The sequence below is a fragment of the Cordyceps fumosorosea genome (genome assembly GCF_001636725.1).
Source record: "Cordyceps fumosorosea ARSEF 2679 chromosome Unknown scaffold_34, whole genome shotgun sequence".
In the NCBI taxonomy this organism is placed as follows: Eukaryota; Fungi; Ascomycota; class Sordariomycetes; order Hypocreales; family Cordycipitaceae; genus Cordyceps; species Cordyceps fumosorosea.
In genome coordinates this window covers 49,113-66,953 of record NW_017387334.1, presented here as the reverse complement: position 1 = coordinate 66,953, position 17,841 = coordinate 49,113, and the positions used below count along the sequence as shown (strand labels likewise).

At 55.1% G+C, this 17,841-nt stretch overlaps 6 protein-coding genes across 6 annotated transcripts; 3 read left to right on the top strand and 3 right to left on the bottom strand.

Annotated features, from left to right (window-relative positions):
• Window positions 1-1,424: 1,424 nt before the first annotated feature.
• On the bottom strand, window positions 1,425-2,572 carry ISF_08699 (hypothetical protein; the record flags this gene model as incomplete). Its single annotated transcript, XM_018852302.1, has 6 exons — window positions 1,425-1,525; window positions 1,572-1,749; window positions 1,794-1,912; window positions 1,961-2,192; window positions 2,238-2,456; window positions 2,501-2,572. 6 exons carry the CDS (start codon window positions 2,570-2,572, stop codon window positions 1,425-1,427), a joined length of 921 nt encoding a protein of 306 aa, XP_018700489.1.
• A 625-nt stretch (window positions 2,573-3,197) lies between these two features.
• ISF_08698 (Peptidase S26B, eukaryotic signal peptidase) lies at window positions 3,198-3,845 on the top strand (the record flags this gene model as incomplete). The annotated part of the gene is made up of 3 exons (XM_018852301.1): window positions 3,198-3,278; window positions 3,352-3,566; window positions 3,623-3,845. 3 exons carry the CDS (start codon window positions 3,198-3,200, stop codon window positions 3,843-3,845), a joined length of 519 nt encoding a protein of 172 aa, XP_018700488.1.
• A 412-nt stretch (window positions 3,846-4,257) lies between these two features.
• Window positions 4,258-4,805, bottom strand: ISF_08697 (Membrane-associated, eicosanoid/glutathione metabolism (MAPEG) protein; the record flags this gene model as incomplete). The annotated part of the gene is made up of 2 exons (XM_018852300.1): window positions 4,258-4,458; window positions 4,518-4,805. 2 exons carry the CDS (start codon window positions 4,803-4,805, stop codon window positions 4,258-4,260), a joined length of 489 nt encoding a protein of 162 aa, XP_018700487.1.
• Window positions 4,806-7,232: 2,427 nt separating this feature from the next.
• Window positions 7,233-8,970, top strand: ISF_08696 (Amidase; the record flags this gene model as incomplete). The annotated part of the gene is made up of 2 exons (XM_018852299.1): window positions 7,233-7,992; window positions 8,051-8,970. 2 exons carry the CDS (start codon window positions 7,233-7,235, stop codon window positions 8,968-8,970), a joined length of 1,680 nt encoding a protein of 559 aa, XP_018700486.1.
• A 1,133-nt stretch (window positions 8,971-10,103) lies between these two features.
• ISF_08695 (kinesin family protein) lies at window positions 10,104-12,639 on the top strand (the record flags this gene model as incomplete). Its single annotated transcript, XM_018852298.1, has 4 exons — window positions 10,104-10,463; window positions 10,538-10,780; window positions 10,859-11,614; window positions 11,662-12,639. 4 exons carry the CDS (start codon window positions 10,104-10,106, stop codon window positions 12,637-12,639), a joined length of 2,337 nt encoding a protein of 778 aa, XP_018700485.1.
• A 1,424-nt stretch (window positions 12,640-14,063) lies between these two features.
• Window positions 14,064-16,853, bottom strand: ISF_08694 (C6 zinc finger domain-containing protein; the record flags this gene model as incomplete). The annotated part of the gene is made up of 2 exons (XM_018852297.1): window positions 14,064-16,678; window positions 16,805-16,853. The coding sequence occupies 2 exons, from the start codon at window positions 16,851-16,853 to the stop codon at window positions 14,064-14,066; spliced, it is 2,664 nt and encodes an 887-aa protein (XP_018700484.1).
• Between the last annotated feature and the right edge of the window lie 988 nt (window positions 16,854-17,841).

Here is a 17,841-nt window from a genome sequence, read left to right as displayed (position 1 = left end):
GCGCCGAGTCGCAGCCGTATAAGAAAGGCGTGGAGGTATTACACGAGGATGACAGAGCCGTTCTCGATATTGTATTCGTGCATGGCGCGCGCGCAAACCCCAACTATACGCTTTTGAGGAAAGTTGGTGAGAAATTCGTCCACTGGGCGAAGGAGCAGCTTCCGGATCACGTTCGATGTCGGGTAATAGTCTACAATTACCAGGCACCATTTTCACACAAAAAGGGCAAGCCGGAGCCGGACTTATCTGAGTTGGCAAAGACACTTCTTCGGGGACTTGAAGCGGTGCGTGCCGAGGGATCCACCGTTGGCCGTCCTATCATGTTCTGCCCGCACAGCTTTGGAGGTAACCTCGTCGTTGAGGCTCTTGTCTCTAGCAGGAAAGCGAACTCTCCGTACCTCAACATCTCTCAAAACACGACAGACATCTTCTTCTTCGGTACACCATTTCGCGGTACTCGGTGGGCATATGTGCCTTATGCCTACGCATCAGTTCACCCAAGACGAGAGCCAAGCGCGGTGCTGAAGTGCGTGATGAAAGACTACAAATGGTCAAGGAACAGGGTGCCAAATTTCGTAGACTGGGCTAAAATGGAAGGTGTCCAAATCTACTGCGCCTATGAACTCTGCCGAACAGATTACATATTCGGCACCGAGAATTGGATGATAGGAATCAAGGTGATTCCGCCTGTCCCTGCTCCCCAACTCTATCTAACTGAGTACGAGGTTGTCTCCCAGTCTAGTGCTTGCATCGAGAGCTGCGTTGAAATACCTATGCATGCAAACCACTCAAGAATGTACAAGTTCCACGGCCTTGACAATCCTGACTTTGAGAAGACTATGGACCTCTTCCGAGAGGTAGGAGCACGTCACGAAGCAGACCGCAAACGGCAAGGATCAGACGCGATTATAGTCGAGAATAAACTGCGGCTTTCTCAGTGCAAAGCCGGAACAACAGGTAGTGTTTTGGGGGGGTATGAGCGTTGCTGGGGTAGGCAGCGTCGTTGTTGGCCAAGGAAAAGCCAGGGAGGGGGAAATGGAATTTATTTCCCAATAAATAGCCATCATCCGCGCCAAAATAAAAGGAAAGGTCTTTTTTTTTATCTTTTCTATCTTTTCTATTTTTTCAAATAATCTTACTATTTTAAATCATAGAGCATTCACATTGTTATACCGGCGGGCAAGTTAAGCATGAGGCCTCATGCTGTGGTTGTTCTAGGCATGCTGTCCACTTACACGTCGCCCACCACCGCATTAACACAGCACAAGTCACCGGAACAATTTCAAGAAAAATGATGAATAATTCTATTTGATAAAGATGCCTAGGTAATAGAGTTGCATCCCCACAGCGCGGTATAGGTTTATTGGAATGAGGTATTTGTACGTTTGCTGCTTCCTCTTGTGCGTGAACCGTCGTCGAATCAATTAGTTGTCCACAAACGTCTCCCGAACCACCTCTCTCATTCTCGCTGGTGCATTAGTCAAGCCCTCGCGCAGACCAATAAAGCCCTGCTTCAGCACAAACACTGGTTCTATTAGTAAAGAAATGTCAGTACGTAGAAGATAACTTACTCAGTGGGGCAAGTCCAATGAAGCCGATGCAGTATGCAGCGACAGCCTCCTTTGATCCAACATGGTCGGGGTTGAGCCAGTAGAATGGGTAGCAACCGGTGAGGTGGCCGCCAAGACTTGCCCAGCCTAGGTACAGCCCAGAAAGAACAACCAGTCCGATGAAATGAGCACCAAGAGCCTACGCAGTCAGCATTAGCAATCACTGCAAGCATCCGATCATACCTGTGGTCGCTTGATGCTGTTGAAGAACATTGTCTCGATAATCATCACAAGGGCCGGCGTCGTATACAAGCTAAACATAGCAAAGGCCTTAAACCAGCCTACGCCAAACAGATCCGTGACTGCGATTCATTAGAAAAGACCCAAGAAGTACAGACACAACAACTTACAAGGTCCGTCAGTAGTTGTGGCATCTGGGTTGTGCTGCCGTGTCACAAACCAATATGCAATGGCGTTCATAAATGAAAACACCGTCGTTGTCGAGTAAAACATGGTGAAACGGAATTGCTTCCGGGGACTGCCCATATTCGAAGGTAGAGACATGGCGCGAACAATTAAAGATTCGATGCCTCCGTCAAGCCCCTCGAGTTCCGGGTAGTACAGGTGGGTAAATGTCCAGGCCTGGACTGGTTAGCTGGAGCGCGTACGATGTAGATCGATACGTACAAATGTGATTAGGTGCCAGATGAGGCTGAGGACAAAGCTCAGCGAGCCAAAGTGGAACAAGAGATACCAGATCGGGTGATCACGAAACTCGGTGAATTTGTAGTAAAATGCCATGATACCAGACCCGGTGAGGAAGGTAAGGACAAGGGCGCGAAGTCTGACGAGATAGGTCTGTGGAATGCACTCCCATGGCGAGTGGCTGGCTCGAAGAAACGCGGGCTAAATTGTTAGCTTGGACGTAGTTCCAATTTTTAATCCCTTACATGATCGTGTAAGACGTTGGACCCAGGGAGACTGCCGGCGGCGGCGAGGAGTGGCGTTGTGTCTCTCGGCATGTTGGCGATGTCGTGTAAGATGTAGTGATGGACAAGAAAGTAGCAGCGAGAGCTGGGATGAGACGCCAGAAAAATTGCGACAGTGGATATTCGTGTTGAAAAAAATATGGTGATCCTCGGATGAAGAAGCAAAGATGCAAAGAGAGGCAAACGTTGTGCGTGGTGATGTTTGTGTTGGCCGCTGGCAGCTGGCTGCTGGGAACTGGCAGGTGCTGCACATAGAAGTGAAAGGAGCGCACCAGCTTGGTGCATGCGCGACGCAGCCGAAGCAACCGCCTAGGCACATAATTGAGTAGATTGGACTAGAAGTATATAGACTAACTGTTTTTTTCTTTCTTCTCATACTTGACTCGCAATTTTCGATCAATATTCCACGGTGCCGTTGAGTCTGCAAGGCTCCTCCTGCTTGATCACAGCGGGGCTTGTCGCGGTGACTTGCGGACAGGTATATACCTGGTCCGTGCGCCGTCGTGCAAGAGCACACCTTGTCCTGAAGCCAATCGGCGACAACTCGCAACAAGATTGTCAACCAAAGCTCGCTGCTGCGCGTCACAGCTCATCAATTCCCCGCTGCTGCCCCAATTCAACACTCTACACCCAAACATCAGCAGGACATATAACCGACATGCTTTCTAGCCTCGGGAATCCGCGCCAGGCGGCCGCGCAGGTGCTCAACTTTGCCCTGATTCTATCGTCAGCGTTTATGGTACGCTGTTGCCCGCAGGCGCTCTTGCCTCACATTGACGAGCACATGTCAATACTAACATGCGTTGTTATAGATGTGGAAAGGTCTTTCTGTTATCAGCGACTCACCGTCACCCATCGTCGTCGTCCTCTCAGGTAGCATGGAGCCGGCTTTCCAGCGTGGCGATTTGCTGCTCCTCTGGAACCGCAACCTACTCACGGAGACGGCCGTGGGCGAGGTCGTCGTCTACAACGTCAAGGGCAAAGATATTCCCATTGTGCACCGAGTCGTGCGCAAGTTTGGGACTGGGTACGTGCCCACCTCCGCGGGCGTTCACCCCCACGGCATCGCTAACAAACTCGCAGGGATAAGGCGCAGCTTCTCACCAAAGGCGACAACAATGCGGGCGACGATACCGAATTATACGCCCGCGGGCAAGACTACCTCGAGCGTCAAGATATCATTGGCAGCGTTGTCGGCTACGTCCCGTTTGTCGGTTATGTGACTATTATGCTGTCGGAACACCCATGGATGAAGACGGCTATGCTGGGCATCATGGGTCTCTTGGTCGTTTTACAAAGAGAATAAGATACCGATGTTGATTTGTAGAGCATTACGGCCAATCAAAATTTAATCATACTTTGTACTATGGACTGACCCCGCGTCACATTCGGCTATTCACGACTCCCAGAGGAAATGCGCATGCACGACCTACTATCGGGCGTTTCGTTTTAACGTGAAGCTCTTGGTACTGTGTTCGTTGGCTAAAGCCCCTCCCGGCCATCCAGCCTCTCTCATCGATTGCACTCCAGAAGCATGAAAACTCGCATCGCAAACTCACATGGGAGCCGTGTATGCTGCGCTTATGAGTTACAGAACGTCCGCACAATGCCTGGCAGCATGGACAGACTTCCAAGACAACGCCAATGTACAATACTTTTCAAACTATGAAACATAAACAACTCCACGCCCATCCATCCATACCCAAATCAAATACAACTCAGTTCAGAGCCGAAGCGGCCTTGAAGAAAATGGCCACCGCCGGGTAGTTGCTGACCTGAAAGACAATGGTGCGCAGGTAGCTCAGCGACCGCTTCGACGTTACGACGTACAAGTAGTTATACACCAGACGGCACGCCACATGAATGACCGTGTACCTCGTCATGTCCGCCTGCGGAACCTTGGCCAGCGTTCCCAAAATCTATCTTGACAGTCAGCTTCCGCGTTTCGAAAACACATCACCGTCCGCTAGATACGTACCACCGCGGCGGCCCAGACGGCCCACCACTCGAAGCCGTTTTGCTGCGCCGCCTGGCCGCGCAGGATCATGCCCTCGAGCTCCGACAACTTCTTGCCCGACGCGGCCTTGGCGTTGAGGCGCGCGACGAACGACCGCGGGTTCTCGTTGGCCCAGCCGCCCTGCACCTTGTTGACCTCGGCCTGGTAGATGGTGTACCAGTGCGGCAGCGCGGCGATGAGCAGCGTCAGCGGGAGCGAGCCGATGGCCAGGCTGGCCTCGCCGTTGATAAAGGGGGTGAGAAAGGACATTGCGCAATTAGTTTTTGCCGTTTGAAGGAGTCAATGGGTTGGCAGTGAGGAATTGGGTGAGGAGAGACGTCGGGTGGCCGGGGTTATTTAGGTAGTTATGGTTCCTGGATGGCTTCGGCTAGTCGCCACTCATGGTTCGGCCGGGTGTGGGGTATCTCCGGCCGGGAGGGGAGCATCGGTCCAATGTTTCCTCCGCAGGCGAGGCGCGATGCAATGACACGTGAAAATACATTGCCAGTTTTTTTTTTTTTTTCTCTTTTTTTTACGGGGGCACTAATATTCTGGAACGTGTTTATTTTAACTATCTTGTCGCGGCTAGAAATAAGTTGTTCGCGGTGTGTCGACAACACCCATTCAACACCCGTTTAACACCTGTGCAGCTGTTTCACATAGCTCGGTACCCTGTAAAATGACTGTGAAGGAAATTTCTTTCACTGTTCACCGCTTGATTAGTTTCTGGGCGACCAACACTTCCATAAAATTGAGTGCACGACTAGATTTCGTCGCCTTTGTCGCCTGTTGATCACCGTGTACTGGTATTGGCTTGTATGTGCAAGCAGAGTAGAGTGCGCATAATTGCACTTAAATGCCTATGTCTGGCTAGCACGGGACATTACTGCCTTGCATGCTATGGAACTTGTCATCATCACTTCATTTGTGCCTAGTGTATCCCGATCCGGAGGACAACCAGAATTGCTTGGTAGGAGTACCTGTACTCGATTAGAATGCCAGCCTACAAGCTGTTAGCTAATCATGCCACGGCGACCAGCGTCCAATTAGTAAGTAGTGGCTAGAAACTTTGTTATACAGGCTATGTATATCCAGGGCCAAACGCCTAGTTATGCGATTGTGACTCAGAACTCTAGTTACAACAGCAAGCCGCCCAAGTAACCGCAAGAGGTCGTGGTGGCTGAGATCTTGGGTTCTCCAATGCGCCAGTGCCAAAATTCAATACTAAAAAATGTATGGTTTCGCCCCGTCTTTTGGTCACGTAATTTCAACTGCGTTTTCTGGGCATATACTATGACATATAAATATTTTGGTCACTACTTTGTAACCACAAGGTTATAACTCGGATTTGGAGGCCAAGTATCCGTCATTGGGAACGCCACGAGTCGCCACGGTCCCGCCACAGTGGGATTGGCTGGTGGGGCAAGCAATTAAGTCCAGGGGACCTTCAGGAGCAGTTTGTTCCAATTCTGCTGGCCTTGAGTCACATCGACTGCTGGCAATGGGGCGCGGCGATTTTAAAAGACTATCTCATGAATCCATGCGGAACAGTTACTGCACAGGGTCTCATCTGGAAGACATGCATAAATGCGGGCTTTAATGGCGGCACGGCTGGTGACTTGGGGTTGATTCCAGGCCTCAATCCGGGGAGATGCACGGCATGTAACTTCAGCAAAGGCAGCCCCGCCAACAGCACCTGGAGGTATTTCCAAACGGCAATGTATGGTCAATTAAGTGACGATTTGCTCAGAAATACTACAGGCCCACCGCAGATGCCGCTGAGATCCGCCAGAAGTGCAGCGGCGACCCCTGCAAGGCAGCGATGACTCCTCTGCAAGCCCGCCAAAAAAAAACCCCCTATCACGCCCAAAGGCCCCGTAAAGGTGTCCAAAGAGCGGTGACGCAGCCCAGACTCAGACAGCTGCCCGAGATCTCTCACTAGGAAAGGACTAGCGTAGCTCGATCCATCCAATCAGTCGTCCCCATCTTCGCGTTCGCCCCAAACCCGTCCACTAACATCGCGTCACCACAGACGACAACCCACTGCAGGCCGCTAAAACACACCACCAAGAACCCCACCACGAAAAAGTTTGGGATGCTGCTGTCACGCCCGCCCAGCGCCTTCTCTTTTTTTTCCTTCTCCTCCTTTCCCTTTCTTTCCTCTTTCTGCTCTGCGCCTCAGCACCAAATTTATCATCCCAGACAACGAAGTCGCCCTATCCAGCACACAGTCTGCTTTTATCTCTTAAAAAAACCTTTTGCCGAGTCACCATGCCTAGGGCCGCCGCTGAGCTGTAAATCGCCCACTGCGAGCCGTCGCCGTCGACTTGGCCGCGGCTCGCAGTCCAGCAGCTCTCCGAGATATTCAATTATTCCACTCGACAAATCGTTTTTCCACAGCTCTTCCGCTAGCTAAGCCCTGCTTGGCTATTACAGAGGTGCTGTTTCAACAAGATATCAATAACCGCTGCTGCCCCTCACGCCTCGGGCATACACTATCAAAATTTTCACTCCAAACCGACATATCAAACGAGTCCTGTCATAACTCGATCAATATCAAGACTTTACTTCACGACGGGAGAAGACAATTCTTTCAACTATTGTTCAAGCTCCCGCCGCAATTGATCCCGGCTTCGATAGACAAAAGTTTTGTTTGCAGAAAATTATTCTCCAACCCCACATAGACAGAACACCACCATGTCTCGCAACGTTCGCAAAAAGGTCACCACGCCTAGGCGCCCCAAGCGCCGAGACTCTGACACCACATCGGCTTCCTCTATTGACCTATCAGATGACGATGGCTACTCCGCCGTCGAGGACATTACCGACTCAGAAGATGACGACGAGGACGATGTGGATGCGGTCGAGGAGGAAAACATACGCACAGAAGCTGTAGCCAAGCCTCTGCCCTCTCCTCGACCGCCCACCGATGACGACGACGACGATGACGATGACGACGACGAAGCCCTTGACCAGTTCGAGATCGAGGTAGACGTATCCGTTGATGGTAACGGTGAATTTGAAGACGACGATGAGCAGGCAAGCTGGGCAGGCATTGTCTCGGACGGCGACGACAACCACGTCACCGACTTTTATATCGATGCCGATACCTTTATCCCAGACGTGGCTGCCGAGCGACACGTTCACTTCGACATTCCTTCCAGTGACTCGGACTCGACCGACACCGACGATGACCATGGTGATCTATTTCCCGATATTTTCGTTGCCCAGAACTCACTTGATCCCGCTTTTCGCAAAGAAATAGAGAACGACCTCGATGATGGCTCATCTGACTCTGGTACCTTTTGGGACTATACCGGCCAACACCATGGCGACGATAATTCGGACGCTGAGGACATCAACGAAACCCCCACCGCCACTCCCCACAACAATCACATCAAATCCGAAGACACGGGCCCTGCCTCTCCTATCCCGGAAGAGTTTTACGGCTGTGAATGTGAGTCCTGCCAGATGCGGGACCTGTTTCTTCCTAACCACGCTAACACACTGCTCAGCTGATGGTGACACAACCGAGGAAGATACGCCAGAACCTTCCGCAAGAAAAAGAACCAGACGTCTCTCCGTGGCCATTAGTGAGATGACTGACTCTGAGTCAGAGCCCGTAAAAACGGAGCGTGGTCATCCTCGCGTCGGTCGCTTTAAGCTTGACCGCTCCGACAAGAAACCCATTGCTGTTCTAAATCCGCTCACGCGCAAGATGATGATATTCACCCCACATCGTCGTCACCAGTATGACCTCTCACCAGAACAGATGAACTTCCCCTGGCCCTTTAACGGTCAAACGGAACCTCTGGGAGACGACGCGGCCAACATGATGTTCAATGCCATGCTCTCCTCTGAAGCCTTTACAGACTATTTCAATACCCAGCCCAATGCGTTATTTCCGTTGCCCGTCGAGGGTGGTGAAGCTGAGGCTAGCTCACCTAGCATGGAAGCCGACGATGACGACGCTGAAAGCAATCTTAAGATGAGCGACTTTATTACCTGGGATAAAGACGACTCATCCGGAGAGGAAGACGAAGCCGGCAACTGGCAGCCGTCATCGACGCCTATCCGTCCCACGACGGCATCCAGTGAAATCGATGTCCTCTCCCACCTCAACTCGGAGACGGTTGGTGCTTTCCGTCGCAACCAAATCAACCAGCAGTTGATCTTGAGCAACCAGGCCACGCAGGACTCTCTGGCCTTGAGCGGACCGTACAACCACACTGCCCTTCGGGGCCTGAAGTCGGACCGCTTCGACACGGCGGGTATGCCCCTTACACCGATCCGTCGTCAGAAGAAGCACCTGAGCGATATAGCCCGTAGCCCGCTGGAGAATGCATCGGCCAAGCGAAAAGCCTCGAGCGAGGCCACTAGCGCGGGCCACAAGCGACACCGCAGCATCTCGGATGTCAACATGCTACGAATTTAATGCTTGATGTCCCCATCTGACGCATTACGCAGTATGCTAATAAAAACGAATGAGGACGGCGTGGTTTCTTTGTGAAGAAGCCTCCCCTGGCCTCTCAGCGACGCCATCTGGAGCGATTGCTTGTCTTGATGACATTTTCTTTTCTTCGTTTTTTTTTCCTGTTTTGCGTTTCCTTTAAAGAGGCTCACCTGCGGCGTACTTGCGCAAGACTTTGACTTTCGCCACAGAGTGTGTATTCCTAGCAGATTTCTTGGAAACAATTTTTGCTGAGAAGAGCTTGGCTTGAAGTAATGGTTAGTCTGCACGCGTTTTTACGAGTCTTTTGTTTGTTAGTAATAGTTAGCCCCCGGAGGGCACGGAAAACAGAGATTGGTAAACTTCTTCTAACCCTTTGTCTAATATTTGTGAAGTTGTTGCTTTTGATGTTTTTGGTTTGTTCTTGGCTCTCTGAATGACGTGTGGAAACTGGCAATTGCATTGCTGTCCAAGTTTTAATGGATTTCCTGTATGGTGTTTAATGTATGTGGTCTCTATGAGTCTCTATAGGAATGGCAAATGATCTTAGTGTCATGACTCTTATCATATCGTATGCAGTAACCGTCGATTGAAAAGGTAGCGCCCATTAAGCGCAGAATCCCAGCTACTTGCAATTTGCCCACGATACAAGGTAGCAGTTTGAGGCTTTGATTGCACTGAGCTTTTCCTGCATCACAAAAATACTAGAGTCTACCTGGGATGATTGAGTCAGATTCGAATAGAATGGACCAATCTCCTGGCATTTATTGCGATCTTTTCGATCTTTTTCAGCTTGTAGGCATTTCCTAGACTGCCTACCCTGTACTTGGTCCGCGTTGCCTGGTCAACGTTGATGTTGAGATGTTACCGCTTTGGGCCAAAGCGTAACGCGGAAAACAACCCAGCGCAATCTCCTTGCCCATTCTTGTGTGACTGCAACGGGCAAGACTTTCCAGCAGCAATGAGATAAAAACGCGAGTTCTCGACAGATCTTGCTCAGCGTCACCCATCTAGCACTATTCGATATCCTTTTGGTTTCTCTTTTTGCATCGTCACCCGCAACCCACACAACCAACGGGCCCCGCTTCCTCGTTGCCTCGTTTTCTACACCGACCGTCATGGACGCTCCCGCTGCCCCCAGGACGTCGCAGAACCTGTTCGAGGTGTACCTGCGCCTGCGTCCACCACCGGCCGGCGCCTTGTCAACCGCGGTGGCCGAGCGCGTGCTGACGGTCGAGACGCCGGACGGGGAAGGCGATGATGCGCCGCCGAGCCACATCACGCTGAACCCGCCGTCGGACCGGCGGCGCGCGATTGAGCGGTTCGGCTTCACGCAGGTGTTTGCGGAGACAGCGTCGCAGCTGGATGTCTTCAAGAGCACCGAGATTGTCGGCATGGTGGAGGGCGTTCTGGCGGCCAAGGGCGGCGAGGGAACCGATGCGGTTGTGGCGACACTGGGCGTCACGGGGTCTGGAAAGGTAAAAGAGATCTTGCTGACTTGGAAAATGTGACGAGCGTCGCGGAGGCTGGACAGCTTGCTGACTTGTTCTAGACGCATACGATCCTCGGCTCCAAGACGCAGCGCGGCCTCACGCAGCTCGCTGTCGACGTCGTCTTCCGGTCTATCGGCCCCAGCATGCTTGACGCGGCGGCCTTGCCTGCGGTGATTGACTCGCTGCAGGCCTGCGATCCTTCCGAATCTACACTAGTGGCTGCGTCGCCGTACCTCGAGACTATCTTCGCCGACCCCTCGCAGCTTCCGCGCGCCAGCTCGCGCGCCGCCACGCCCATGATTGTACGCACCCTGCCTTGCTCGTTCCCCGAGTCACCACCACCACCGTTGCCACGACTGTCGCGGCTGCCGGAACAGTAGTGCCGTTCCCGGCTGCCCGGTCTCGTGCTGCCCAAGAGTCCGCCCAAGAAGCCACTCGACCCTCTCTACATGGCCCTCACCGCCACCGCCCGCGGCAAATCCAGCGCCGACCACCGACGCAACATGACCGCTAACAGCATGCAGGGAGACTTTAGCTCGAGCATTATGTCCCACGCGCCTCGCCGCAACCTCCCGCCCCTGCCAACCGCTCTCCCGAAGGAGCCCGACGTGAGCGGCATCCTCGTGCCGTGCGACGCGTCGGCCGAGTACGTCGTCGTGGTATCCATGTACGAGGTGCACAATGACCGCATCTACGACCTCCTCACGCCCGCGACAAAGAACGCGGCGACCAAGGAGTTTCGCCGGCGGCCGCTGCTCTTCAAGTCGACGGAGCTGTCGCCGGACCGCAAGGTCGTCGCCGGCCTGCGCAAGGTCGTCTGCGCCACGGCCCGCGAGGCGCTGCTCGTCCTCGAGGCCGGCCTGCAGGAGCGCCGCGTCACAGGCACCGGCAGCAACAGCGTGTCGAGCCGCAGCCACGGCTTCTTCTGCTTCGAGGTCAAGAAGCGCCACGGTGGGCGGCGACCCGGCCCCTGGGGAGGCAGCAAGCTGACGGTCGTCGACTTGGCGGGCAGTGAGCGGGCCCGAGAGGCCAAGACGGCGGGCGCCACGCTTGTTGAGGCGGGCAAGATTAACGAGAGCCTCATGTATCTCGGACAGTGTCTGCAGACCCAGAGTGAGCTGGGAACATCAACCAAGGTATGGCGATTGAGCCCTGCTTGTAGCATTCGTGCTGACGGATACAGCCCAACGTCGTCCCTTATAGACAGTGCAAGTTGACGGAGCTTCTCTTTTCCAACTCATTTCCTTCACACACTAGCCCGCATATGCCGCGCCGCAACCCGCAAAAGGGTGTCATGATTGTGACAGCGGACCCGGCCGGCGACTTCAATGCCACCTCCCAGATCCTTCGCTACAGCGCCCTCGCTCGCGAAGTCACCGTCCCGCGAATCCCCTCCATCACGGCTACGATACTCGCCAACGCCCCTGCATCGACATCAGGTCCACGTTCCGTGAGCCCTACCCAGCACCATTTCCAGCGCCCATTTGTCCCCGCGGGTGGTAACTCGAGCTATCGCAACTATACACCTGTCGATGAGCGCGCGACCATGGAGATTGCGGCTCTCGAAATCGCCCGCCTCAGCGACGAGATTGACCAGCTGCGTGCGGAGACGGATGCTCACATGGAGGCGCGTTTCACCGCCGAGGCGCATCTGCTGAGCATGGAGGATCGCCTGATTGACCTCGAGGCCGCAATCCGCGACGAATGCGCCGCCGAGTTTGAGCAGACCCTGATGCTGGAGCTGGCTCGCTTCAAGACGAGCCTCGCGCTTGAGCAGGAGCGCAGCGAGGAGCACTGGGACCGCAAGGTGGACCTCCTTGAGCGCGGCCTGGACAGTTCGGCCCGCGACGATGGCAGCGGCGGCGGTGACGAGTACAACAAGGAGAACGTCCTCGTGGAGGACCTCTCGCAGGAGGTTGAGCGGCTGCGACGGGAGAATGCGGTGCTGAAGCGGGAGCTGGCCGGGCGCAGCCCGACGAAGCGCAAGCCCCTGGAGGAGAGGGAGGACTTCTCGCCGGCGCCGGAGTCGGCTGCCGCAAGCCACGCGGTGTCGAGCCTCGGCAAGAAGCTGGAGCGGATGCGTGTTAATGCCGATGCCAGCCCGCGGTCGTCGAGCGGCGGGAGTCCGAAAAAGGTGCGCCGAACGGCCAAGGGGACGTAAATGGGCGACTGAAGATGCGTTGCATGGCGGTGGTGAAGAGGCAGTTGTGGAATTGGAGAAAGAGGCGCTCGGCGTTTTTGTCTGGCTCACAGCGAAGGCGGCGGTTGTTTTATATCGCATAGATGTTGGATACTGGCATGAATTTTGTGTGACTTTTTCGTTCTTGAGTAAACAATACCCGCTGTATGTAGATTAGTTTACTGCATCTTATTACATTTTTTTTACTGGATCTACCTGAAGGGCCGGTGCGAGGTTGTGCCTTTTATCTGTTGATCCATCACAGTAGTCAATGTGGGAGAATGACAACAGAGATGTTGATGGGAATCCTGATAGGCAACATCATGTAAGAGAGCCCAGAGCAGCGTCATCTTGGAGAAACAACGAGGCATATCCTAGCCCACATTCTATCTCTACAATGGTACCACAGGGGTTGACAAGTGTCAGCACAGAACAGTGCGAGCTGACTGGCAATCCGGCCTCATCCTGCTTTTACACCCGACCAGCCTTCCTGAAGCGTCTTGGGCTTGCTTTCGACTAGGTTGAGCTTCCATCGGACTCGAATTGCGCTCATCCTCGGCCTGTTGCTGACGTGCAGAAATCAGGCTGGGAGGCGTCAGGCGCACGGCTACCAGCATGCCCTGGGGAGGGAGGGCTCGAGATTGGGGAGACAATGGCTGGTAGCTGAATTTGCTCATTTTCAAGGCATAAAGCATTCGATACATGCATGGAAAATTTTCTTGATTTTTTTCCTTCTAATTTTGTGTGCGCTGACTTTTGCAGCACTCCATGACTTGTCCCCTAGAAATCGGCCAAATGGCACGCCGCCTAAGAACGTATTGTAGGTGTGTTGTCCTTTTGCACCGAAATCATGGAAGTGCGCTTAGTTACTGTAAACCACGAAATCCTTGCAGGAAACGGAAGCAGATCGTCATGGCCCGTGAGATCGTCGTCACGGAGGACATGGACATGCACCTCGTGTGGGCCAAGCGCCCAATCGATATCTGGTCAAAAGTGACGGAAGCAGATGACGGGTGACAAGGAAGCCAATGTGACTTGCCTCGGATCTCGGCGAAACCATCCAAGCTGTGGTGGTTGGCTATGCGTTACGCGGATTAGACGACCAAGGTGAGAACTCACCGCGATTTGCTGGCACTGGAAGCTGCACATAGTGATCAAAGAGAAGAACATGGTTGACAAGGACAACAGCGCTTTGCCCCAGAAACAGAAATTTGGCTTCTTCATCTTTACAGTCATAGTGTGTCGGTGGACCTTTCTGTTTTGCATGCGCAGCATCGTCTTGCATGGCAAGTCATTCTGATGGTCGTCTGCGACTGCATGTGCTTGAGCGTCAAATGAAGCCCTCTGAGGTAGGAACAGAAAACCATAATTCCTGCATATACCCGAAAATCTAACCTTTTATGCTCTCACAGTGTAATGTCTATAGAAAAGTACGACTCGTCGTCGTCGAAAGCCCACATGTTGGCAATCTCCGTATCGACCGCGGCTAGATCCAGCCCCCGGACTCGATGATCCTGCTGCTCGAGCAGAAAATCAACCTTGTGCATCAACTGCGCGTCTACATTACCATCCTCCTCGTTTACGTCCAGCATGCCTTCCATCCTGAGCCGTGGCTTGGCCGCCGCCGTGTCCGCCGCGCTACGCTGCCACTCCATCTCCAGAATGCCGTCCGCCGGCTCGCCGAGCGCCGCACAGCAATGCCGCAGCGCCGCCCATGTGGCCGCGTCTACCTCGTGCGCAGCGTCAGAGTCGCCGCGGGTGATCAATACCGACGCGAGACCGTGCGCGGCCGCGAACAGGACGAGCTCGCGACACGCGTCGACGCCACCGGAGGCGCGCACCTGCTCGCGGTACTCGCCCACTGCGTCCGCGAGGATGGCGACGACGGCGTGACGCATGGTCGTGTCGAGCATCGGAAACAGCGGCGAGCCCTGCCGCATCTCGGCCACCACGTCTGCGCAGAGCGTCGCGACGAGCTGCCGGTGCACCACGGCGAAGTAGCTCAAGCCGCCGCCGGGCATGCAGAGCGTGGCACGCGCAGCCTTGTGCATCCCCTCGTACCGTGAAGCACTCTCGTCGCTCGGCCCGGCCGTGCTCGGCGTCGGGAGGAACGGGTACGAGATTGCGCCCTGTCTACTTTGCGGCGCCGCTTGCGGGTTGTGGTGGGCAGGCGTGTGCGGGTGCATGTTGGGGCTCGGCGTGTCCTCGTGAGGATTCGGCCGCAGGATCGAGACGACGTTTTCCATGCTCAGACGACGCAAGAAGTAGCTGGAGAGTGTGTCCTCCGCGTTGCCGCCGCCGGGCACGTTGCTGAGGACGAGGACAAAGGGCCGTGTCAGGACGTTGAGCAGCCAGAGTTGGAAGTGCGTAGGCGGCGGCACCGCGTCCGAGCGCAGCAGACGGCTCGCCTCGGCGTTGCAGGCTCTGGTCAGCTCGATGGCGAGATGGTGACTCTCCGAGGTGCCCGCGCTCCCATCCGGAGCATGCAGGTGTTGGAGAATCCGAAGTCGCAGGCGCTGCGTACGCGACAGCGCGGCAAGCATGGTCGATGCGGGCACTCGCTGATCGCCTGGCGCCAGGTACGATCTGAAGTCTTGTTCGGGATCGCCGGGTGAAGGTGCTGCACAGCCATAGCCTTCGGCGCCGAGGGGCGGGGGAAGGCCCGCGTCCAGGTACTGGTGCAGGGACAGCTCGAGCATAGTCGCCCACAGCCGCCTGCGCATCTCCGTCTCGGTGGTGGTGTTTGCAGCTGACGGTGAATGCGGTGGTTCTCGGTGCAGTCCCATTTGCATCCCCAGACGCGCGAGGTCGTGGTCTCCGGTAAGCAGTATTGCACTGTTGCTGCCGGGCCGGCGCGGCGAGGGATCGGTATGCAACTGCGTCAGACGTGCGAGCGCCAGAAGACAGAGGATCTGGGCAACGTCGATATCGGCACGGATCCCTCTCGCCATCTTCTCCGCCAGCCACTGCCGGGTGTATTGCACGCATATGATGGCATGGTTTCGTCGGCTTGCCTGTCTCGTCCGTTCCGCTTCCGCAGCGCCACCGCCCGCTCCGTGATTGCCAGGGGAGGTGACGGAGCCGAGCGCGACGATGACGAGCAATTTGTGAGCAAAAGCCTCGTCGTGGAACTCATCCCTCTCCGTGGTGGCCGAAGGTTGGGTCGCGTCCCCTCCTTCCCAGAGTCGCTCCAAGTCGTCCAAGAATTCCGTCGCGTCGAGGATACAGAGGACAGAGCCAAAGGTCTCAAAGTACGCGTTGATGAGCTTTCTGCAGGCCTGACGTGGTGGCAAGAGCTGCTGAATCTTGGAAGAACGTCTTAGCAGCGGTGATAGACGAGCCAAGCCTTGCCTATCACCCTGCTCCCTCTCCAGCCGGGCTTGGTGCTGTAGCTTGATGACGACACCGGCGAGCGGTGGCAGGCTCGGGGTGTCGTCGCCCTCGTCGCCCTTGCGTGTGCGGCGATACTGCGATTCCTGCTGAGACTTGGCGGCGTCTTCCGTCTTGGACATGCCGTCGACAAGGGAGGCGAGCTTGGGTATCCTCCCCAAGGTTGCGCACCAGACGTCGTCACCATAGTCTGAGCAGACAGCCATTGGATGGCAGGCGGGACTGTGACGCGTCGTTTCCGGCGAACCGGGATATCCACGTGGCGTCTGATGCAGATCTGCTCTCTTCTGGATACAACTTCCCGCGATCGGAAAGGTCGGGACCGGAAAGTAGTCGACCGCCTCCGCCTCCGCCTCCGCCTCCGCCTCTGCCTCCGCCTCCGCCAAGAAGGCCGTGGGCGGCGTGAGGCCACGATGCTGCTGCTGCCAGTTGGGTTGCCAGTCGAGGCCGATCTGGCCGATGCCCGCAAACGCGTCGGGCTCAAAGCCAAGGAGATCAACCTTGGCAAGGTCAAGATGGCGGGCTGTGCTGGCGCTGCTGGTACTGCTGCTGGTCGGGGGACGCGGCTGATGCTGTGAGGCGTGTGCGTGCGGCAGTGCAGAGGAGGAGATGGAGGAGGAGGAGGAGGAGGCTGTGTTTGCGTGAGGCACAGGACGAGGTTGGCTGTGATAGATGCACGACAGCATCGGCAGGGACTTGCGACACGGCCCGCACGGAAAGCCACGGTCGCATCGAATTTTCCGCCGACGACACTCACTGCATGAGACAGCCGGCCGACGTCGTCTATGTGCCGGACCTGGTTCCATGATGTGTGGCAGGGAAATGAACGAACTGTACGTACGACCTGTCTGCTTTCTTGTCTTGCTAACCGCGGGTGGATTTTTTGATGAAATATTACTACCAACTACACATGGGCTACTGCTTTTGAGACAGATGCAATGGATATAAATGAGTTCCCTCGGTTTTCAACTTGCTCCAAGCAGCCGTACTCAGCCTCATGCGGCTGCGCAGCCTGTTCCCCTCTCGAAGCCCCCAGCAAAGAAGGGCCTTGCCCGCGTCTGGCATCCAGAGCGAGTTGCTGAGGGCTGGCTCTTGTAGGCTTGTACGAGCCGGCGCGTCTGATGAAGGGGTACGGATTCTCTGCCCGCCAGCTACCGAGCCCACCAAGAGATAAAACAATTCGTGAAGGCCATTGTTGAGGGCGGGGAGGGTACGGGGACTGCCTGCTTTGAGACAGAGCCGGCAAGTCGGACCACATAGGTACGCCCTGCGGAACCCTTTCCGATGTTACCCTTCGCTGCGTGGCTTGCAGCTGTGGGTGTGAGCCTTGTTACAGAGTATGCTGTTCGTTATTAGTCATTGAATCGACGCCATGCAACGGTGCCGTCTGGACTAGATATTGTGTTGGGATGCTTGCTGCCTTGCGGTATCTGCCGCCGCCAGTAGCACCGATTTGGTAGATTCGCGGGCAAGTTGGCCCCCAAACCGGGCGGCGGCTTGCTAACATTGGCCATCCACGCGGGATCCGGGCAAGTAGAGAGAGGCAGGACACTTTTTTTTCTTCCTTTCTTCTTTGCCGTCGTTGCGTTGACTCGCAGCGTTGCCGTGTCGCCAGAGAGGTAGCCTGGCAGCCTGACCAGCCTAGCTGGTTGTTCATCTATGTACGCACGCACGCTGCCGGGTTTTAAGAAACTGCTATCGATACTTGGCAGAGCACTTTGATATTGCCAAGAGCGTCAGCAGTCCATGCAGCACCAGAAAATGGACTTTTGGCCAATCATCGTGAGCACATAT